The 24877-nt window shown below is 47.9% G+C and overlaps 1 protein-coding gene across 4 annotated transcripts in view; it reads right to left on the bottom strand.

The window, feature by feature from the left end:
* PLAA (phospholipase A2 activating protein) overlaps window positions 1-19936 on the bottom strand; it is a 155542-nt gene extending 135606 nt beyond the window's left edge. For 2 of the 4 annotated variants that reach the window (XM_063914104.1, XM_063914105.1), the window contains exons 1-2: window positions 19454-19732; window positions 15998-16191 (exon numbers count right to left, since the gene is read on the bottom strand). In XM_063914104.1, coding sequence (XP_063770174.1) covers window positions 15998-16191; window positions 19454-19605 — 346 coding nt within the window. In that variant the 5' untranslated portion in view covers window positions 19606-19732. Of the gene's footprint in view, window positions 1-15997; window positions 16192-18283; window positions 18306-19453; window positions 19733-19889 lie in introns of those variants that run through there. The other 2 variants (XM_063914106.1, XM_063914107.1) reach the window with 2 other exon arrangements.
* Window positions 19937-24877: the final 4941 nt, after the last annotated feature.

The raw sequence follows: 24877 nt of genomic DNA, 5'->3' as shown, positions 1-24877 counted from the left end.
TTTCACCCTCCAAAGTGTGGCGGATTGAAAATGACGAATTTACTGTCTAAAAGCACTGTTGTCGAATTTCCAAACTTGAATTGAATACACTTTGGTCGAATTGCAGCACTTGTATCATTGCAGAAAAGTCGAATTTGACAAAAGTCGAATTTCAAAAAGTCGAATTTCAAAAAGTCGAATTTTGAAAGTCCGTTTTTTTGACGGAAAGCACTGAATTGCATTGACGATTTTTTTTTTTGGGCGAAAAATTCCCGAAATTCGACAATTTCGGGAATTTGACCGCAATTGCATATACCCCATAGAATTGGTCAATATGACCCATTTGGTTTCTGGATTAGAAACAGATTGGAGTAATACCCCTGTCCACTTTGTGATGGAGGTACTGGGACAATCACCCCTGACTGCAGTAATTTTTGGACTGCTTCTTGCAGGGCATTGGCCTTCGACTCTATACGAGACGGGCTGGTGCAAAAAAATCTATGAGGAGGCTGCTTCCTGAATGGGAACCCATACCCGAGACACTACCTTCTGCACCCAGGCATCTGTTGTTGACTGTTGCCATATGTGTGCAAATTGCAGGAGTCGGCCCCCAACCCTGGAATCCTCCAGGCGGAGGCCCGTCTCTTCAGGCTGAGGGTTTCTGTTCAGGTTTGGAAGCTGGCTTCTTGCTAGCCCACTGCTTCCTACCCCTGGATTTAAACTGGGGTTGTTTAGGCTCCTCTTTAGCTTTCGCTTTGCTTTGCAAGCGAAATTAGCGAAATTTTAAACCCTTGGACTTAGGGTTATAGGTAGCCGGAAATCTAACCTTTTTCGATTCAGCCTCTGACTCTAGGATATCCGATAAGGGTTTTCAAAATAATATATTACCCACGAAAGGCAATGCTTCCAATTCTTTCTTGGACTCCGGTCCGTAGCCAAACTGCTCTGCGAGCGACTACTGCCAGGGCTGAAGCTTTAGAAGCAACAGTGCCAACATCAATAGCTGCTTCTTCTAAATACTGGGCAGATTGTCTTAAACGGCAAAGACGATCCTCTTGCTCCCTAGTAGGAGAGGGGATGTCATTCTCTAGTTCCTCTATCCATTCGCCCATTGCCTTTGCTACCCAGGCCGAAGCCATAGCAGGTCTTACCACTGCACCTACAAGAGAAAAAATATTTTTCAATAGGCTCTCTACCCTTCTGTCTGTGACATCATTCAAAGAGGTAGATGACAGTGGTAAAGCAGATTTATGCACGAGTCGCAGAACATGTGCATCTACTTTTGGAGGAACTTCTCTCTTCGAACAATCTCCAGCAGGAAATGGATAATAAGAATCCCATCTCTTAGGAATCTTATACTTTTTACTGGGCGCTGCCCAAGACTCATCCATCATTTCCGTCAACTCATCTGACGCTGGAAATTCAGCCTTCACTGACTTAGTTCGTTTGAATACAGGTGCTTTTGCTTTCAACGCTGTCTTGGCTGGTTCTTCCAGAGAAAGCACAGCCTTCACTGCATTAATGAGTTCAGCTACATCATCTGAACTAAAGCTCTGCGACTGATCATCATACGGAGTTGACTCTATTGTTTCCGCATCATCATCCGATGTATCATCTTGTGTATTCTGCCATACAGACGTATCTGTCTTGGTCATACCTGCCCCTTGGTTGCTTGTAGAAGCTACTGGAACCAAACCATAGGAAGGGAGCTGCATGTATGGGTTCATAGTGTAACCTAACCCTTGAGGTGGTGCTACCGGAGCTAACCTGTCCGCTATTGAAGACAGAGTCTTTGCGAACATATTCCATGGTGGCTCTACTGGAGGCTGAACTAACTCCTGTTTTTTACTTTGCTGAAAAGCGAAACAGTTTGCACACAAACCCTCATAAGTGACCAATTGATTCATATCAATTACCCCTGACTTACAAGATAAGCATGTTAGGGCTATGGGAGTGCTTGACAAATTCTCCTCATCACTTTTGCCGCTCACAGACATTTTATCTGATATTGACTACACAATTTTGTGACTGAAAAACACCCTATAATCAGTATACAGAGGCGAGATCAATCTGACCACAGTGCACCTGACTTGAGGGTCAGAACAGGACTGACATTACACAGAAAAGTCAGCACGCATACTAGCAGTCAGTCACATGTTAAAGCATTAGACATTGTCATATGAGAATACAACCTCCATAATAACTTAAACATAAGTAGGAAAATTGTACTTCTGTTTAACTGGTTCTTTTTTCAACATAACATGCAGAAAACACAGTAATATACAGGTCTCATATGCAATAGGTACTAAAAATTAACAATGCATACTAAGGAGTAGAAAGGAATTTTTAGTACTGTATACCCTGCCTCCAGAGAGCGGGATACAGGGAGACTCACCACACTTCCATATCCAAGCAAAGACGCTCGTAAGACGCTGAGTGGATTCAGACGCTACTGGTGTACACTGCCGCTCTTGGTAACTGATATCGGACACGAACGCTCACCAACGGACACGGACGCTGAGCGACTCCACGTGCATACAGACGCTAAAGGCCTGCGACTCGGTCTGGGCGGGTTTATATCCAGTGTACACAACCGCAGCGTCTAAGCTGCGACCGAGTACCCTCGTGGTAGCGTCTGAGCCGGAAGTGAGGTCATTCAGTTCATGAAACGAGAGACACGTGGGAACTGGCCATGAACTCGGAGGAGGGACGGCCAGGAGAGCGTCTGAAACCACTCAGCGTCTTACGAGCGTCTTTGACTTAAACTCCCAGGATCGCGGCCTCACCTAGTCCTGGCGCCTATGATCCCCAGAGAGTAGCGCTGTCACACCGGGATGTTCGGCGCATCAACACACTGTTTGTAGTCTCCACCAAATCAGTGTAGCTGTGTCCTGACCCCTCTAGTAAGAGGAAGTCCATAGACTCACCGTCTCCCCATGCTCCGGCCACAGCCTGGTAACGTCTGCTGGACCTGCTAGAACATCCGACACAGACGCCCGTCGAGACAGCACTGTACCACGGAGGTAAGCGTTGTTGCGACCCGGTGGGGAGTTGTTGGAGCGACTCTTTCTAATATGCGTTTAAGACGCTGTTAAGAGAAGTTGCTCTAAAAATATAGAAAGTCTATAAAAATAAAGTAATGAAAACTTGAGGCTGCTTTCACAGCAGCCCTGTGACCATGCGGCTTCCTGCCGCACCAAGCAAAAAACTGATCTGACTGAGTCAGTAGGCGGGACTATATAGTGGAGGCCCCAATGCATCCTGGGAGGCCAGAAAGCTTGTGACCGTGTTGGTGCCATTTTCGCTGTCGCTCGACAATATCCCAATGTTATCCTGTGGATAATCCTGTGGACCCAGCCAGAGAAATGGTCCGTTCAGTGGGTGTGTTATGAAAGGGTCATTGAAAGCAACTGCATTGACAGATGCACAGCTGCAGGCATAGGAGGCTGTAGTCAGTGGGAAAAACTGAAGCTGCCGTAAGTTCAAGTTGCGATTGTGCGAACGATGGTGGTGCATAAGGATGCAACAATCGATATTACACCGCAGACAGATGCTAAACCTGAGCGTCTCAGACCTTGCACATTCAGCCACATGGATGCACACAAGGGAAGGAGTTTGTAGCAGTATTTCCATAAACTTGCAGACTGGCGATTGCTAACAGACTCTGCTGCGTGCGCTTTAGATTCAGGCCCATAGAAAACTATGTGAACGAATGTGGTTGTGTCTTAAAGATGGCGCTGCCCAGTGGAACCAACGTGGCTGGAGAGTGAATTAATATGCTTACAGATATAATAAAGTATCTTATTTAATAGAATAACAATGTGGAACAATATATGTATAAAATAATAAGATTTTACTCACCGGTAAATCTATTTCTCGTAGTCCGTAGTGGATGCTGGGGACTCCGTAAGGACCATGGGGAATAGCGGCTCCGCAGGAGACTGGGCACAGCTAAGAAAGAATTAGGACTACCTGGTGTGCACTGGCTCCTCCCACTATGACCCTCCTCCAGACTTCAGTAAGGATACTGTGCCCGGAAGAGCTGACACAATAAGGAAAGGATTTTGAATCCCGGGTAAGACTCATACCAGCCACACCAATCACACCGTATAACTCGTGATATTATACCCAGTTAACAGTATGAACATAACAGAGCCTCTCAACAGATGGCTCAACAATAACCCTTTTAGTTAACAATAACTATATACAAGTATTGCAGACAGTCCGCACTTGGGACGGGCGCCCAGCATCCACTACGGACTACGAGAAATAGATTTACCGGTGAGTAAAATCTTATTTTCTCTAACGTCCTAGTGGATGCTGGGGACTCCGTAAGGACCATGGGGATTATACCAAAGCTCCCAAACGGGCGGGAGAGTGCGGATGACTCTGCAGCACCGAATGAGAGAACTCCAGGTCCTTCTCAGCCAGGGTATCAAATTTGTAGAATTTTGCAAACGTGTTTGCCCCTGACCAAGTAGCAGCTCGGCAAGTTGTAAAGCCGAGACCCCTCGGGCAGCCGCCCAAGAAGAGCCCACTTTCCTCGTGGAATGGGCTTTTACAGATTTAGGCTGTGGCAGGCCAGCCACAGAATGCGCAAGCTGACTTGTGCTACAAATCCAGCGAGCAATAGTCTGCTTTGAAGCAGGAGCACCCATCTTGTTTGGTGCATACAGGATAAATAGCGAGCCAGTCTTCCTGACTCCAGCCGTCCTGGAAACATAAATTTTCAAGGCCCTGACTACGTCCAGTAACTTGGAGTCCTCCAAGTCCCTAGTAGCCGCAAGCACCACGATAGGTTGGTTCAAGTGAAAAGCTGATACCACCTTAGGAAGAAATTGGGGACGAGTCCTCAATTCTGCCCTATCCATATGGAAAATCAAATAGGGGCTTTTACATGACAAAGCCGCCAATTCTGACACCCACCTTGCCGAAGCCAAGGCCAAAAGCATGACCACTTTCCACGTGAGATATTTTAAATCCACGGTTTTGAGTGGCTCAAACCAATGTGACTTTAGGAAACCCAACACCACGTTGAGGTCCCACGGTGCCACTGGGGGCACAAAAGGAGGCTCAATATGCAGCACTCCCTTGACAAATGTCTGAACTTCAGGCAGTGAAGCCAGTTCTTTTTGGAAGAAAATCGACAGAGCCGAAATCTGGACCTTAATGGAACCCAATTTTAGGCCCATAGTCACCCCTGACTGTAGGAAGTGCAGAAATCGACCTAACTGGAATTCCTCCGTTGGGGCCTTCCTGGCCTCACACCACGCAACATATTTTCGCCATATGCGGTGATAATGTTGTACGGTTACATCTTTCCTAGCTTTAATAAGCGTAGGAATGACTTCCTCCGGAATACCCTTTTCTTTTAGGATCCGGCGTTCAACCGCCATGCCGTCAAACGCAGCCGCGGTAAGTCTTGGAACAGACAGGGCCCCTGCAGCAGCAGGTCCTGTCTGAGCGGCAGAGGCCATGGGTCCTCTGAGATCATTTCTTGAAGTTCCGGGTACCAAGCTCTTCTTGGCCAATCCGGAACAATGAGTATAGTTCTTACGCCTCTTCTCCTTATTATCCTCAGTACCTTGGGTATGAGAGGAAGAGGAGGAAACACATAAACCGACTGGTACACCCACGGTGTCACTAGAGCGTCCACAGCTATCGCCTGAGGGTCTCTTGACCTGGCGCAATATTTTTCCAGCTTTTTGTTTAAGCGGGACGCCATCATGTCCACCTGTGGCCTTTCCCAACGGTTTACAATCAGTTGGAAGACTTCTGGATGAAGTCCCCACTCTCCCGGGTGGAGGTCGTGCCTGCTGAGGAAGTCTGCTTCCCAGTTGTCTACTCCCGGAATGAACACTGCTGATAGTGCTAACATGTGATTTTCCGCCCAACGGAGAATCCTTGTGGCTTCTGCCATCGCCGCCTTGCTTCTTGTGCCGCCCTGTCGATTTACATGGGCGACCGCCGTGATGTTGTCTGACTGGATCAGAACCGGCCGGTTTTGAAGCAGGGGCTTTGCTTGACTTAGGGCATTGTAAATGGCCCTCAGTTCCAGAACATTTATGTGTAGGGAAGTCTCCTGACTCGACCAAAGTCCTTGGTAGTTTCTTCCCTGAGTGACTGCCCCCCAGCCCCGAAGGCTGGCATCCGTGGTCACCAGGACCCAGTCCTGTATGCCGAATCTGCGGCCCTCTCTGAGATGAGCACTCTGCAGCCACCACAGCAGAGACACCCTGGTCCTTGGAGACAGGGTTATCAACCGATGCATTTGAAGATGCGATCCGGACCATTGGTCCAACAGGTCCTACTGAAAGGTTCTGGCATGGAACCTGCCGAATGGAATCGCTTCGTAGGAAGCTACCATCTTTCCCAGGACTCGCGTGCAATGATGCACCGACACCTGTTTTGGTTTCAGGAGGCCTCTCACTAGAGACGACAGCTCCTCGGCTTTCTCCTCTGGGAGAAACACTTTTTTCTGGACCGTGTCCAGAATCATCATTTCGGCCATTACCTTGGTAAATATCTTCGGTGCCGTGGACAGGCCGAACGGCAATGTCTGGAATTGGTAATGACAATCCTGTACCACAAATCTGAGGTACTCCTGGTGAGGATGGTAAATGGGGACATGCAGGTAAGCATCCTTGATGTCCAGAGATACCATGTAATCTCCCTCTTCCAGGCTTGCAATAACCGCCCTGAACTTGAACTTGAATTTTTTTTTAAATATGTGTTCAAGGATTTCAAATTTAAAATGGGTCTCACCGAACCGTCCGGTTTCGGTACCACAAACATTGTGGAATAGTATCCCCGTCCTTGTTGAAGTAGGGGCACCTTGACTATCACCTGCTGGGAATACAGCTTGTGAATTGCCTCTAACACAGCCTCCCTTTCTGAAGGAGTCGTTGGTAAGGCAGATTTGAGGAAACGGCGGGGGGGGGATGTCTCGAATTCCAGCCTGTACCCCTGAGATACCACTTGAAGGATCCAGGGATCTACCTGTGAGCGAGCCCACTGATTGCTGAAGTTTTTGAGACGGCCCCCCACCGTACCTGGCTCCGCCTGCTGAGCCCCAGCGTCATGCGGCGGAGTTAGCAGAAGAAGCGGGGGAGGTCTTTTGTTCCTGGGAAGTGGCTGTATGCTGCAGCTTTTTTCCCCTACCTCTGCCTCTGGGCAGAAAGGACGCGCCTCTACCCCGTCTGCTCTTTTGGGGGCGAACGGACTGCACCTGATAATACGGTGCTCTCTTTGGTTGTGAGGGGACATGTGGCAAAAATGCCGACTTCCCAGCTGTTGCTGTGGAAACTAAGTCTGACAGACCATCCCCGAACAACTCCTCACCCTTATAAGGCAAAACTTCCATGTGCCTTTTGGAATCTGCATCCCCTGTCCACTGCCGGATCCATAACCCTCTCCTGGCACAAATGGACAGTGCACTAATTTTTGATGCCAGCCGGCAAATATCCCTCTGTGCATCTCTTATGTAAAAGACAGCGTCTTTAATATGCTCTACGTTTAGCAATACAGTGTCCCTGTCTAGGGTGTCAATGTTCTCTGACAGGGAGTCTGACCATGCAGCTGCCGCACTGCACATCCATGCTGAGGCAATAGCTGGTCTCAGTATAATACCAGTGTGTGTATATATAGCTTTTTGGAGAGCCTCCTGCTTTCTGTCAGCAGGTTCCTTTAGGGCGGCCGTATCTTGGGACAGCAGTGCCACCTTTTTTGATAAGCGCGTAAGTGCTTTATCCACCTTAGGGGGTGTTTCCCAACGTGACCTATCCTCTGGCGGGAAAGGGTACGCCATTAGTAATTTTTTTGAAATTACAAAAAAAATTTTATCAGGGGAAGCCCACGCTAGTTCACACACGTCATTTAATTCTTCAGAAGGGGGAAAAACTACTGGTAGTTTTTTCTCCCCAAACATAATACCCTTTTTTGTGGTACCTGGGGTCACACCTCAGAAATGTGTAAAACATTTTTCATTGCCTCAATCATATAACGAGTGGCCCTATTGGACATTACATTAGTCTCTTCGTCGTCGACACTGGTATCAGTATCCGTGTCGACATCTGTGTCTGTCACCTGAGGTAGCGGGCGTTTTAGAGCCCCTGATGACTTTTGAGACGTCAGGGCAGGCACGGACTGAGAAGCCGGCTGCCCCACATTTGGCATGTCGTCAAATTTTTTATGTAAGGAGTCGACACTTTCGCGTAATTCCTTCCACAAGTCCATCCACTCCGGTGTCTGCCCCGCAGGGGGTGACAACACATTTATAGGCACCTGCTCCTCCTCCACATAAGTCTCCTCATCAAATATGTCGACACAGCCGTACCGACACACCGCACACACACAGGGAATGCTCTGACAGAAGACAGGACCCCACAAAGCCCTTTGGGGAGACAGAGAGAGAGTATGCCAGCACACACCAGAGCGCTATATAATACAGGGATTAACTAAATTATATCCCCTATAGCTGCTATATATGTATTTTGCGCCTAAATTTAGTGCCCCCCCTCTCTTTTTTACCCTTTTCTGTAGTGTAGACTGCAGGGGAGAGTCAGGGAGCTTCCTTCCAGCGGAACTGTGAGGGAAAAATGGCGCCAGTGTGCAGAGGGAGATAGCTCCGCCCCTTTTTCGCTGACTTTTCTCCCGCTTTTTTATGGATTCTGGCAGGGGTATTTATCACATATATAGCCTCTGGGGCTATATATTGTGATATATTTGCCAGCCAAGGTGTATTTATTGCTTCTCAGGGCGCCCCCCCCCCCCCCCCCCCCAGCACCCTGCACCCTCAGTGACCGGAGTGTGAAGTGTGTATGAGGAGCAATGGCGCACAGCTGCAGTGCTGTGCGCTACCTTGGTGAAGACTGATGTCTTCTGCCGCCGATTTTCCGGATTCTTCTTGCTTCTGGCTCTGTAAGGGGGCCGGCGGCGCGGCTCCGGGACCGAACACCAATGGCCGGTTCCATGCGGTCGATCCCTCTGGAGCTAATGGTGTCCAGTAGCCTAAGAAGCCCAAGCTACCACCAGTTACGTAGGTTCGCTTCTTCTCCCCTTAGTCCCTCGCTGCAGTGAGTCTGTTGCCAGCAGATCTCACTGTAAAATAATAAACCTAACATATACTTTCTTTCTAGGAGCTCAGGAGAGCCCCTAGTGTGCATCCAGCTCGGCCGGGCACAGGATTCTAACTGAAGTCTGGAGGAGGGTCATAGTGGGAGGAGCCAGTGCACACCAGGTAGTTCTAATTCTTTCTTAGCTGTGCCCAGTCTCCTGCGGAGCCGCTATTCCCCATGGTCCTTACGGAGTCCCCAGCATCCACTAGGACGTTAGAGAAATTAAAATATTTTTTCTTTTGAATAAATAAGATTTTACTTACCGATAAATCTATTTCTCGTAGTCCGTAGTGGATGCTGGGGACTCCGTCAGGACCATGGGGAATAGCGGCTCCGCAGGAGACAGGGCACAAAACTAAAGCTTTAGGATCAGGTGGTGTGTACTGGCTCCTCCCCCTATGACCCTCCTCCAAGCCTCAGTTAGGATACTGTGCCCGGACGAGCGTACACAATAAGGAAGGATATTGAATCCCGGGTAAGACTCATACCAGCCACACCAATCACACCGTATAACTTGTGATCTAAACCCAGTTAACAGTATGACAAACGTAGGAGCCTCTGAACAGACGGCTCACAACAAATAACAACCCGATTTTTTTGTAACAATAACTATGTACAAGTATTGCAGACAATCCGCACTTGGGATGGGCGCCCAGCATCCACTACGGACTACGAGAAATATTTATCGGTAAGTAAAATCTTATTTTCTCTGACGTCCTAAGTGGATGCTGGGGACTCCGTCAGGACCATGGGGATTATACCAAAGCTCCCAAACGGGCGGGAGAGTGCGGATGACTCTGCAGCACCGAATGAGAGAACTCCAGGTCCTCTTTTAGCCAGGGTATCAAATTTGTAGAATTTTACAAACGTGTTCTCCCCCGACCACGTAGCTGCTCGGCAGAGTTGTAATGCCGAGACCCCTCGGGCAGCCGCCCAGGATGAGCCCACCTTCCTTGTGGAATGGGCCTTGACAGATTTAGGCTGTGGCAGGCCTGCCACAGAATGTGCAAGTTGAATTATGCTACAAATCCAACGAGCAATCGTCTGCTTAGAAGCAGGAGCACCCAGCTTGTTGGGTGCATACAGTATAAACAGCGAGTCAGATTTTCTGACTCCAGCCGTCCTTGAAATGTATATTTTCAATGCCCTGACAACGTCCAGCAACTTGGAATCTTCCAAATCGCTAGTAGCCGCAGGCACCACAATAGGCTGGTTCAGGTGAAACGCTGACACCACCTTAGGCAGAAACTGAGGACGCGTCCGCAGTTCTGCCCTGTCCGAATGGAAAATCAGATATGGGCTCTTATACGATAAAGCCGCCAATTCTGATACTCTCCTGGCTGAAGCCAGGGCCAGTAGCATGGTTACTTTCCATGTAAGATATTTCAAATCCACCGATTTGAGTGGCTCAAACCAATGGGATTTGAGAAAATCCAAAACTACATTCAGGTCCCACGGAGCCACTGGGGGCACAACCGGGGGCTGTATATGTAGTACTCCTTTTACAAAAGTCTGGACTTCAGGAACTGAAGCCAATTCTTTCTGGAAGAAAATCGACAGGGCCGAAATTTGAACCTTAATGGACCCCAATTTGAGGCCCATAGACAATCCTGTTTGCAGGAAATGTAGGAATCGACCCAGTTGAAATTCCTCCGTGGGGGCCTTCCTGGCCTCACACCACGCAACATATTTTCTCCAAATGCGGTGATAATGTTGTGCAGTCACCTCCTTCCTGGCTTTAACCAGTGTAGGAATGACCTCTTCTGGAATGCCTTTTTCCTTTAGAATTCGGCGTTCAACCGCCATGCCGTCAAACGCAGCCGCGGTAAGTCTTGGAATAGACACGGTCCCTCCTGAATCAGGTCCCGTCTTAGAGGTAGAGGCCACGGATTTTCCGTGAGCATCTCCTGAAGTTCCGGGTACCAAGTTCTTCTTGGCCAATCCGGAGCCACGAGTATCGTTCTTACTCCCCTTTGCCGTATAATTCTCAGTACTTTGGGTATGAGAGGCAGAGGAGGAAACACATACACTGACTGGTACACCCACGGTGTTAATAGAGCGTCCACAGCTATTGCCTGAGGGTCTCTTGACCTGGCGCAATACCTGTCCAGTTTTTTGTTGAGGCGAGACGCCATCATATCCACCTTTGGTTTTTCCCAACGGTTCACAATCATGTGGAAGACTTCTGGATGAAGTCCCCACTCTCCCGGGTGTAGATCGTGTCTGCTGAGGAAGTCTGCTTCCCAGTTGTCTACTCCCGGAATGAACACTGCTGACAGTGCTATCACATGATCTTCCGCCCAGCGAAGAATCCTTGCAGCTTCTGCCATTGCTCTCCTGCTTCTTGTGCCGCCCTGTCTGTTTACGTGGGCGACTGCCGTGATGTTGTCCGACTGGATCAACACCGGCTGACCCTGAAGCAGGGGTTTTGCTAGGCTTAGAGCATTGTAAATTGCTCTTAGCTCCAGTATATTTATATGAAGAGACATCTCCAGGCTTGACCATACTCCCTGGAAGTTTCTTCCCTGTGTGACCGCTCCCCAGCCTCTCAGACTGGCATCCGTGGTCACCAGGACCCAGTCCTGTATGCCGAATCTGCGGCCCTCTAACAGATGAGCACTCTGCAACCACCACAGAAGAGACACCCTTGTCCGTGGCGATAAGGTTATCCGCTGATGCATCTGCAGATGCGATCCGGACCATTTGTCCAGCAGATCCCACTGAAAAGTTCGTGCGTGGAATCTGCCGAATGGAATTGCTTCGTAAGAAGCCACCATCTTTCCCAGGACTCTTGTGCATTGATGCACAGACACTTTTCCTGGTTTTAGGAGGTTCCTGACAAGTTCGGATAACTCCTTGGCTTTCTACTCCGGAAGAAACACCTTTTTCTGAACCGTGTCCAGAATCATTCCCAGGAACAGCAGACGTGTTGTCGGGGTCAACTGAGATTTTGGAAAATTCAGAATCCACCCGTGTTGTTGCAGCACTACTTGGGTTAGTGCTACTCCGTCCTCCAGCTGTTCTCTGGACCTTGCCCTTATCAGGAGATCGTCCAAGTAAGGGATAATTAATACGCCTCTTCTTCGCAGAAGAATCATCATTTCGGCCATTACCTTGGTAAAGACCCGAGGTGCCGTGGACAATCCAAACGGCAGCGTCTGAAACTGATAATGACAGTTTTGCACCACGAACCTGAGGTACCCTTGATGTGAAGGGCAAATTGGGACATGCAGGTAAGCATCCTTTATGTCCAGGGACACCATAAAGTCCCCTTCTTCCAGATTCGCTATCACTGCTCTGAGTGATTCCATCTTGAACTTGAATTTTTGTATGTACAGGTTCAAAGATTTCAGATTTAGAATAGGTCTTACCGAGCCGTCCGGCTTTGGTACCACAAATAGCGTGGAGTAATACCCCTTTCCCTGTTGTAGGAGGGGTACCTTGACAATCACCTGCTGAGAAAACAGCTTGTGAATGGCTTCCAATACCGTCGCCCTGTCTGAGGGAGACGTTGGCAAAGCAGACTTTAGGAACCGGCGAGGGGGAGACTTCTCGAATTCCAACCTGTAACCCTGAGATACTACCTGCAGGATCCAAGGGTCCACCTGTGAGCAAGCCCACTGTGCGCTGAAATTCCTGAGTCGACCCCCCACCGCTCCTGAGTCCGCTTGTACAGCCCCAGCGTCATGCTGAGGGCTTTGCAGAACCCTGGGAGGGCTTCTGTTCCTGGGCAGGGGCTGCTTGCTGCCCTCTCTTACCCCTTCCTCTGCCCCGGGGCAGATATGACTGTCCTTTTGCCCTCTTGTTCTTATAGGACCGAAAGGACTGCGGCTGAAAAGACGGTGTCTTTTTCTGTTGGGAGGGGGTCTGAGGTAAAAAGGTGGATTTTCCGGCAGTTGCCGTGGCCACCAGATCCGATAGACCTACGCCAAATAATTCCTCCCCTTTATACGGCAATACTTCCATATGTCGTTTGGAATCCGCATCACCTGACCACTGTCGCGTCCATAAACTTCTTCTGGCAGATATGGACATCGCACTTACTCTCGATGCCAGAGTGCAAATATCCCTCTGAGCATCTCGCATATAAAGAAAAGCATCCTTTAATTGCTCTATAGTCAATAAAATACTGTCCCTAGCCAGGGTATCAATATTTTCAGTCAGGGAATCCGACCAGACCACCCCAGCACTGCACATCCAGGCTGAGGCGATGGCTGGTCGCAGTATAACACCAGAATGTGTGTATATACTCTTTAGGGTAGTTTCCAGCCTCCTATCAGCTGGATCCTTGAGGGCGGCCGTATCAGGAGACGGTAACGCCACTTGTTTTGATAAGCGTGTGAGCGCCTTATCCACCCTAGGGGGTGTTTCCCAGCGCGCCCTAACCTCTGGCGGGAAAGGGTATAATGCCAATAACTTTTTTGAAATTAGCACTTTTCTATCTGGGTTAACCCACGCTTCATCATATACATCATTCAATTCCTCTGATTCAGGAAAAACTACAGGTAGTTTTTTCACCCCCCACATAATACCCCTTTTTGTGGTACTTGCAGTATCAGAGATATGCAAAGCCTCCTTTATTGCCGTGATCATATAACGTGTGGCTCTACTTGAAAATACGTTTGTTTCTTCACCGTCGACACTAGATTCAGTGTCCGTGTCCGTGTCTGGGTCTGTGTCGACCGACTGAGGTAAAGGGCGTTTTACAGCCCCTGACGGTGTCTGAGACGCCTGGGCAGGTACCAACTGGTTTTCCGGCCGTCTCATGTCGTCAACTGATTTTTGTAATGTGCTGACATTATCACGTAATTCCATAAACAAAGCCATCCATTCCGGTGTCGACTCCCTGGGGGGTGACATCACCATTACCGGCAATTGCTCTGCCTCCACACCAACATCGTCCTCATACATGTCGACACACACGTACCGACACACAGCAGACACACAGGGAATGCTCTTATCGAAGACAGGACCCCACTAGCCCTTTGGGGAGACAGAGGGAGAGTTTGCCAGCACACACCCAAGCGCTATAATATATATGGGAACAACCTTATATAAGTGTTGTATCCTTATAGCAGCTTAAATATATAAAATATCGCCAAAAAAGTGCCCCCCCTCTCTGTTTTACCCTGTTTCTGTAGTGCAGTGCAGGGGAGAGTCCTGGGAGCCTTCCTCACAGCGGAGCTGAGCAGGAAAATGGCGCTGTGTGCTGAGGAGAATAAGCCCCGCCCCCTATTCCGGCGGGCTTTTCTCCCGTAGTTTGTAATATCTGGCAGGGGTTAAATACATCCATATAGCCTCAAGGGCTATATGTGATGTATTTTTTAGCCATAAAAGGTATTTACATTGCTGCCCAGGGCGCCCCCAGCAGCGCCCTGCACCCTCCGTGACCGTTGGTGAGAAGTGTGTGACAAACAATGGCGCACAGCTGCAGTGCTGTGCGCTACCTTCAAGAAGACTGAAGAGCCTTCTGCCGCCGGTTTCTGGACCTTCAATCTTCAGCATCTGCAAGGGGGGTCGGCGGTGCGGCTCCGGGACGAACCCCAGGGTGAGACCTGTGTTCCGACTCCCTCTGGAGCTAATGGTGTCCAGTAGCCTAAGAAGCCAATCCATCCTGCACGCAGGTGAGTTGAACTTCTCTCCCCTAAGTCCCTCGATGCAGTGAGCCTGTTGCCAGCAGGACTCACTGAAAATAAAAAACCTAAAAACTTTTTCTAAGCAGCTCCTTAAGAGAGCCACCTAGATTGCACCCTGCTCGGACGGGCACAAAAACCTAACTGAGGCTTGGAGGAGGGTCATAGGGGGAGGAGCCAGTACACACCACCTGATCCTAAAGCTTTAGTTTTGTGCCCTGTCTCCTGCGGAGCCGCTATTCCCCATGGTCCTGACGGAGTCCCCAGCATCCACTTAGGACGTCAGAGAAAAAGAGATGGCACTCTTTAAAACAGATAAATTAGGAAGGTGGAGCATACCGCAACCGGTGAGGAGGAGCTGCAGGTGTTGCTATAGTGCATGCAGAGTAACCGGTTTACCCTGCATCTGGCTCCTAGGCTTTAACCAGTGGCGATGTGTTCATCTCCCAGGTGGAGTCCACCGACGCGTTTCAAGACGATTAGTCTCTTTTTCAAGGCTTGTCAAAAGCCCACTGGTTGAAGCCCAGAAGCCACAGGACACTAGAATAGATACAGGATGAATAAGGAATTCCTCAGTTTTAAGAAGGGACTGATGTATAATGAGCATGGAGACATCTTTTATGTACTTGCAATTCAGGTATACCATCCTAGTGTAACGGACCTAAACCAAAAATATTTAATAAAATCTACATATGTATGTAAATTGAAACATCTCATTCCAAATGAATCATATATCTACTCATATGGATTGATGTATTGTCTCCTGTAGATTATTCAGGTACAAAGAGAATTACACTGTAGACTGAAAGATTGCAAGATGTACAAAATAACCCATTGATGGTTGCTATGAGGCTCTAGTGCAGGGGTGGGGAACCTGTGGCCCTCCAGCTGTTGTTGAAATACAGATCCCAGCATGCCCTGCAACAGTTTTAGCATGGCCAAATAGCAAAACTGTTGCAGGGCATGCTGCTATGTGTAGTTCAGCAACAGCTGGAGGGCCAAAGGTTTCCCACCCCTGCTCTAGTGCATTTTGTTTAGACAAATGTGCTGTGTCCTGATCCATCCAGAGGACACTGTTCTAGAAGTCTTTTGTTATATTCAGATGCAACTTTGAAAACCTGATTGCTTCAAATGGAGAAAGCACAATATTTAGTTACTGAAGTTCTTTCTGCTCCCGAACGCTCAGGCTATACAGCAAACATTTCATGCTAGAATCTTTATCTAAACCTATGCACACACACAAGCCAGCAAATCATGCTCATAACCTACCTGTGTTCTTGTGGCCTTTCAAAACATAAAGCGGGCTTGCACTATCAAGGCTGAACACACAGATGTTATGGTCGTTTCCACCAGTAGCAATCAGTCCTCGTGGATAGGTGTCACTTGGAGGCATATAACATACCGAAGAGACAAAGTTGGAATGTGCCTTCATACGATTCAATTCAATGAAGCCTCTATTGGGACTAAATGTTTAGGAGAAACATAGAATTACCCATCAAAACACAATATTAGTGAAATTAATATAATGTATTATATGTATACATTTCTGTTATGCAGGATCCAGAAAGTTATGAATAACAAAAACAAAGCAGAATTATTAAATGAAGACACATCTTATATCATGATATACCATTATTTAAACTGTAGCAGTCAATATGCAACATTAGTTACCCTCTATTTGAAATGAGGGTCTTTTTAGTAGTAATAGGGTGCAGTTGGACAAGTGTCCTTGATTTTTCTATTTACCGTTAATCAGCTGACAAAATATCTACCTCGCATGTCTATATGCTCCACTTAGGCTGGTTACACACTGGTCGATATATCATCTGTTCTATCAAACATAATATTGGAACCTCCTGACATTTTGTTGTACACAATAACTTTCAGAGGCTTCTGAAGAGGTGTCAGGTAGTTGTAATATTCTACACCTGAAGGTATTGCTTGGGTTAAACTTGCAGAATTATCGATTGTGAATATTTTATTTATACCCCTTTTAGACTGCCAGCAATAACCCCGAATATCGCACGAGAACATGGACAATCCTAAAATATAATGTATTATATGTATACATTTCTGTTATGCAGGATCCAGAAAGTTATGAATAACAAAAACAAAGCAGAATTATTTCTTGCTGCTCAGGCATGTCATATACTACAGTCACTGTGTTAAGCGCTATTAACTGATTTAATCAAGCAAGGAATGCCAGAGGCAGTATGGAGAAAGGCAATGGTCGTTGTAATGAGCAATTTTTACATTTTGGTGCTCCAAATTACAAAAAACCCTCAAGAACCAAAAATTCTAGATAGCTGATACTATCCCTTTTATTTTATTTTTAAGATGTTTGAAAGGAAACAAAGTTAAGTGCCATCATGTCTATACCATTACAGATGTGTCCTCATACATGTGACTTGCAAGACTGGCAGGTGCATGCATACGCTGGCACACATGATCCATTTGTTCTGCATTGAAAAGCCATGGGTGCAACTGTACGCAGCCTGGCGGCTCATAACGTTCTTATGATGCATGCGCCCATGCATAAGCACTGGAGCTACATTAAATGAAGACACATCTTATATCATGATATACCATTATTTAAACTGTAGCAGTCAATATGCAACAATATTAGTTACCCTCTATTTGAAATGAGGGTCTTTTTAGTAGTAATAGGGTGCAGTTGGACAAGTGTCCTTGATTTTTCTATTTACCGTTAATCAGCTGACAAAATATCTACCTCGCATGTCTATATGCTCCACTTAGGCTGGTTACACACTGGTCGATATATCATCTGTTCTATCAAACATAATATTGGAACCTCCTGACATTTTGTTGTACACAATAACTTTCAGAGGCTTCTGAAGAGGTGTCAGGTAGTTGTAATATTCTACACCTGAAGGTATTGCTTGGGTTAAACTTGCAGAATTATCGATTGTGAATATTTTATTTATACCCCTTTTAGACTGCCAGCAATAACCCCGAATATCGCACGAGAACATGGACAATCCTAAAACGTCAGACAAATCGCCCAGATAATTGTACGTGTTGAGTCTCCTATATCCGAAATATTCTGATATCCAAAAATTTTAGAGCATGATCCTGAGGTAGTGACATCTTTGCTTTATGATGGGTCAATGTACACAAACTTTGTTTCATGCACAAAATTATTACAAATATTGTATATTATCTTCTTCAGGCTATGTGTATAAAGGGGATCTGGTCAGGATCCAGGCAGTCGAAATACTGATGCCGGAATCCCAACAGTTCTCAGAATTCCAGCACTGGGATCACCATCCCTACACCAGAATTCCAAATGAGGATGTCACAGGCCACCGGAGAGAGGTAAGCCACGGGTATAGGGACGTTATGTGTAGACTGCGGGGAAGGGTTAGGGTCAGGCTGCGGGAAAGGTGGGTTAGGGATCATGGTTAGATTTATTACAGGGTCAGTATTTTGACAGCCGGCACCACCACCATCATGGTCCCGATAGCAACCCGTATAAAGTGATTATGAAACATACATGCATTCCGTGTTTACACTTGGGACCCACCCTCAATATACCTCATTATGGTATGTGAATATTCCAGAAAATCCTTCTGCTCTCAGGCATTTCAGATACGGAAGACCTGTAATGCATGCCCAACATTAGTTACACACACCTCCAACCATGTGGTTGTAGTTGGCATCTTGAGGGATGTTATCCCGGTGGTCAAAATACCAGCACCGGAAACCCGACAACTGTCAGAATGCAGATGCTGGAATCCCGAACATAAACATGCCAGGGAAGGTGAAGCTGTGATGGGTTTAGAGGAAGTGCCCCGTAGGGATTTTTGGCAGCCGGGATGCCGGTGGCAGTATTCTAACCGCCGGCATCATGACTGCCGGTATCCCATACTCAACACCAGAAAGCCATATTGACAGCTCCCAATGACTAATCAAGTGCCTGTCTAATGCTGGCCAATACACGATATTGATGCGCCATTCGACACATAGCATGCACATCGTGTATGTTTTGGGTGCAATTATGATGCGATGCATGTTTCCACAGGTCTCACGTCGCATCAACTGATCATATGTGCATACCTCCCAACATGACCATCTCCAGGAGGGACAAATTGCTCTGCTCCTGGACTTCCCTCTTAATTTGATTGCCAGCACCTATTTTGAACAGGTTAATGGATAAGGAAGGTGTTTCAGAAGTCCAGGAGTAGAGCATTTTGTCATGTTGGGAGGTATGTATGTGGTGCAGATATGATCAGTCGATCTTGGTAGAGGGACAATTGCGGATCGTATGATTAATCATAAGCACCTTCCGATCTATCGTCCGCTGGGGAGCTGGTGGGGGGTGGGGCGTGGGACGGCTTGCATCTAATACGAGTCATCCTATTACTGTATATGGCCAGCATAACACTGGAGAGCCAAACTAATATGATGTTCATTGCAAGACATCCCAACCAAGAGGCAAATTTGCATTATTCATTCTTTGGATAAATAATCCCATACAGAATGGATTTTAAATGCTATTAGCCCTGTACGTTCTACAGCACTACGTGTTGATTCTTATAGCACACATGCCACCATCATCGGGCAGGGGCCACTCTGTCACTCTGACTGCGCAGGATACACCCGGGGGAAGGGGGTTTAGCTCCACATCATCTCAGTGACAAGTCTCCTTCCTGAGTCCCGGCAGGCCTTAGGACGGGGGTCTGTCTCTCTCGCGCACTCTCTCACCTGTCCGGCACCCAGAGGCGCGCGCTCCGGTCACGTGACACGGACACGAACCCCTCACCTGGCGGGAGCGGGCACCGCGCGACCCCACGGACGTCCAGCTCGTGCCCGGGGAGGGAGCAGCGCAGCCGGTAACAGGCAGCAGCCTCCGCCATGACACAGCAGCAGCAGCGGCCGCGCACACAACAGCGATGGCGGAAATGATGTGGCGGAGCGCAAATGCCGTTACACCTGTCGGAAGTGACGCAGGGAGCGAGGGAGACAGACTGTGCCCTCCCCGGCTCCCTCCTCCTCCTCCCCTAACAGCACTGTTAACTGCGGGCAGGACTACATCACCGCGCTCCCTCGCTGTACATACAGACAGGACAGTACCCAGCCATGCGTGCCAGATGTTATACAGTATAGCATATGTTTTCATTGAATGACAGATGAAGCGTACTGGCGGCCATTCGGTGTAGTCCCAGTTTCCATCTGAGGCAGGTGTAGCGATGGTACACCCTGGACTCTGCCATTCAGCGTCTCGTGTTCGTCGTATGTTTTGATCTACAAGGGTTTATTCATTAAGCAGTGAAAAGTGTGGAGATGGCAACCAATCAGATGCTCTGTATAATTTTATAGTATGCAAATTATAAATGTTATTAAAGTGCTGATTGGTTGCTATGGGCAACTTCTCCACTGACTCACTTCTCCACACTTTGCTAGCCCAGTGAAGGTGAATAAAATGCTGGCATATAACGTTCATATACGTGGCAATGTGTGCTCATCTAAATCTTCCTGTTTTTTTGCAATAGTCTAGTGACATTTATCTGTGATCCCATATCCAGGTGCGATATTAGCACCCAGGATCTCATTGCGACTTGTGATTGTATGACCTGAATGAACCACTGAACTGGCATGGTCAGAACACATGCAACTGCGCATGTGTCACCCTGTTTTGGCGTGGAGATCCGTTCTGCAGGTGTGCATAATATCATTTCTGCTGCGGGGTACGCTGGGCTCCACAAGGATTAACATCTGGGTGTAGAGTAGGATCTTGATCCGAGGCACCAACAGGCTCAAAGCTTTGACTGTTCACAAGATGCACAGCGCCGCCTCCTCTATAACCCCGCCTCCGTGCAGAGGAGCTCAGTTGGTGCCATGCAGTAAGCAGGCAATCAACAGGAGGGCTGCTCCTGCAGCCCATATTATAAGCTAATTTCAGAAGAAATTTGAAGACTTCAAGGGCTGCAGCTTTAATGAATGTCAGTCAGACATCCTCTGCTGCAGCTCCATCACTCCCCCAGTGGTGCTGTTTACTCCCGCGCCCTGGTTGCCGGGTAACTACAGCGGAGGCTCCGGTGTCTTTCTTGGTCAGTCACACACACTCGCCACTGCCCACCGGGATCGCGTGGCCGCAGGTACAAGGGGAGGTAAATAGTCTCTTTGGCCCCCTGTTATCGCGATCCGGCGCGGCCGTGGACACTATAAAGGGCAGCCGCTCCACTAGCCATCGGGGCACAGGTCGGGGGTTTTGTCTCTATAAAATCCCATTTTTGTTATAGCCCGCAGTGCCCGGTGGGGAAGCCAGCAGGGGGATAAGGCCTAACCTGTAGCCCCTCCCCTAGCCCCAGGGCGCCATTAGGGTAAATGTTCCCGCCCTGGAGCTGCATATCTCTACCTCACTCCCTGTCAGCCAACATTACATGGAGCTGCGCTGTTCCTGGGACTGCTGGGGCAAATCCTCCTCTGTAAAGCCGCCTGCTCGCCAGCGCTGTGCATTTTACTGGACACTTAAGTATTCTACCTGTCAAGGGACAGTGTTAGTTAAGAAAGAGTGCATACAGTCAGGGTTGTGGGGTACAAACACCCTGTGATATACATCCAGTACTTACTGTGTTTATTTATATACATAGCTATACTGAGTATTACTTTGTATTGCTAGTGCAGTGCAGTTTTATGGTTTAGTATAATTTCTGCATTGTACACTTGTGACTATATATGTGTGTCTGCATGTAGCTGCTGCGTGGCTGCCATCTTGTGTATTTCACTCACCTTGCTACTTCTATATTCTGTAACCTGAGGGGGTTAAGTGCATCAGGTTTATAAACTGATATAGGTATTTCACAAGATATACTTGCTGTGTATTTCTCATACGTCCTAGAGGATGCTGGGGATGCTTCAAGATCCATGGGATATATGGGGTATAGACGGGATCCGCAGGATACATGGGCACTTTAATACTTTAAAGGGGGTGTGAACTGGCTCCTCCCTCTATGCCCCTCCTCCAGACTCCAGTTAGATTCTGTGCCCAGTGAGACTGGATGCACACTGAGGAGCTCTCCAGAGTTTTTCAGAAAAAGACTTTATGTTAGGTTTATTATTTTCAGGGAGACCTGCTGGCAATAGGCTCCCTGCATCGTGGGACTGAGGGGAGAGAAGCAGACCTACTTCTGTGAGTTTCAAGGCTCTGCTTCTTAGGCTACTGGATACCATTAGCTCCAGAGGGTCTGATCGCTAGGTACGCCTAGATGCTCGTTCCCGGAGCCGTGCTGTCACCCCCCTTGCAGAGCCAGAAGTCAGAAGACGGGTGAGTAGAAGAAGATCAGAAGACTTCAGTGATGGCTTTGAGGTACCGCACAGCGGCCGCGCTGCGCGCCATGCTCCCACACACACAGCGGCACTACAGGGCGCAGGGGGTGCGCCCTGGGCAGCATAAAACCTCAATAAATAGACTGGCAAAAGAGGCTTACAGTGCCTGGGCACTAAAACCGGACCCCCGCCAGTATTAAGATTTGAAAAATAGCGGGGCTGAAGCGTGCCATTAAGGGGGCGTGGCTTAGCCCTCACAGCTCTAATCAGCGCCATTTTCTCTTCACAGAGCTGCAGAGACGCTGGTCCTGGCCTCCTACACTGCTGTACATGTAACAAGGTGCAAAACGGGGGGGGGGGGGGGGGGGGCACAGTAATTTGGTGCTGTTTTATTAGTATAAAAGCGCTAACAGGTCTGAGGCATTATTTTAATTGTTTCAGTACCGGGATAGGCGCTGGGTTGTGAGCTGGCAAAGCTCCCTCTGTGTTTCTCTAACAGGCTTTGCTGTGGGTCTGTCCCCTAAAGCCCCAGTATGGTTGTGGGTGTCGGTACGCATGTGTCGACATGTCTGAGGCTGAGTGCTCTTCCCAGGAGGATGCTGGAGTGGGGACAGAAAAGACTGGGGGAGTGACCATGTCGGCACCGCCGACGGCTGATTGGGTAAATGTTTTGAATGCAAATGTGGCTCGATTGAATAAGAGATTAGATAAATCTGAGTCTCAGAACCAGACATGGAGAAAATCCATGGAGGATGCATTATCACAAGTTCAGACCCTCTCGGGGTCACAGAAGTGTTCATTTACCCAGATAGCGGATACAGATACCGACACGGACTCTGATTCCAGTGTCGACTATAGTGATGCCAGATTGAATCCTAAACTGGCTAAGAGCATTCAGTACATGATTGTGGTGATAAAAGACGTATTACATATCACGGAAGACCCTGCTGTTCCTGATACTAGGGTCTGCATGTTTAAGGGAAAGAAGCCTGAGGTGACGTTTCCTCCCTCTCATGAACTGAACGCTCTTTTTGAAAAAGCTTGGGAAAATCCTGACAAGAAGTTACAGGTTCCCAGGAGAATTCCGGTGGCATATCCGTTTCCCTCTGGGGACAGGGAAAAGTGGGAGTCAACCCCCACTGTGGACAAAGCTCTATCGCATCTGTCCAAAAAGGTGGCGCTTCCGTCTCCTGGCAGCCCTAAAGGATCCTGCGGATCGTAAGCAGGAAAATACACTAAAATCCATTTATGTCACTACAGGTACGTTGCTCAGGCCTGCCGTTGCATCGGTATGGGTGAGTAGCGCTATTGAAAAGTGGGCAGATAACTTGCCATCTGATATAGATTCCCTGGACAGGGATAGCGTTCTTTTGACACTGGGTCATATCAGGAACGCTGCAGCCTATCTAAAGGAAGCTGCGAGGGATATTGGCCTTTTGGGATCAAGGGCCAATGCCATGGCAGTCTCGGCTAGGAGGGCATTGTGGATTCATCAATGGAATGCTGATGCTGACTCTAAGAAGGCTATGGAGTCTCTGCCGTTTAACGGTGGTGTCTTGTTTGGTGACGGCCTCGCTGACCTGGTATCTACGGCTACCGCGGGTAAGTCATCATTTCTACCTTATGTTCCTGCATAACAAAAGAAAACGCCCCACTATCAGATGCAGTCCTTTAGTCCCAATAAATACAAAAAAGGACGAGGGTCTTCCTTCCTTGCTACGAGAGGAAGGGGAAAAAGGTCACAGGCTGTGGCAAGTTCCCAAGAGCAGAAGTCCTCCCAGGCTTCTACCAAATTCACGGCATGACGCTGGGGCTCCTCTGCGGGAGTCCGCACCGGTGGGGGCACATCTCCAACTCTTCAGTCAGGTCTGGGTTCGCTCAGCCCTGGATCCTTGGGTATTAGAAATAGTAGCCCAAGGGTACAAATTGGAGTTTAAAGACGTGCCCCCTCACCGATTTTTCAAATTGGCCTTGCCAGGTTCTCTTCCAGAAAGGGAGGTAGTATGCGCTGCAATACTAAAGCTGTGTTAAAATCAAGTCATTGTCACGGTACCCCCGTCACAACAGGGGGAAGGCTTTTATTCGAGCCTGTACGTGGTCCCGAAGCCGGATGGCTCAGTCAGACCGATTCTGAACCTAAAATCCCTCAATTTCTATCTAAAAAAATTCTAATTCAAGATGGAATCTCTCCGAGCAGTGATCTCCAGTCTGGAGGAGGGGGATTTTATGGTGTCGGTCGACATAAAGGATGCCTACTTACACGTCCCCATATATCCTCCACATCAGGCTTATCTGAGGTTTGATGTTCAGGATTGTCATTACCAATTTCAGACATTGCTGTTTGGTCTGTCCACGGCTCCGAGGATTTTCACCAAGGTTATGGCGGAAATGATGGTTCTCCTGCGCAAGCAGGGAATAACAATTATCCCGTACTTGGACGATCTCCTGATAAAGGCGAGATCCAAGGAGCAATTACTGAAAAACGTTACGCTCTCCCTGACAATTCTGCAACAGCATGGTTGGCTCCTAAACGTGTCAAAATCACAGTTGGTTCCGACAACACGGCTGTCGTTCTTGGGTATGATTCTGGATACAGAATTGCAGAGAGTTTTTCTTCCAGTGGAAAAGGCTCTGGAAATACAGAACATGGTAAAACAGATTCTGAAACTGTGACAAAGAAGAACTGAATTGAAAGCGCTGTCCACAATAAAGGATAGATAAAATTGTATTTATTTTGTATTGATAACTGTTAATTTAAACACTTAAAAAGCTAAAACATAATATGTATATCTACAAAGCCTATTTCTTCAGTGATCCTTATCACAGGTACCTTGTGATTGCACTGGTAATGAATACTAG

The sequence above is a fragment of the Pseudophryne corroboree genome, chromosome 1 (assembly GCF_028390025.1).
Source record: "Pseudophryne corroboree isolate aPseCor3 chromosome 1, aPseCor3.hap2, whole genome shotgun sequence".
Lineage (NCBI taxonomy): Eukaryota > Metazoa > Chordata > Amphibia > Anura > Myobatrachidae > Pseudophryne > Pseudophryne corroboree.
The sequence above is the reverse complement of the archived record's forward strand: the minus strand, read 5'-3'. Positions and strand labels throughout refer to the sequence as shown.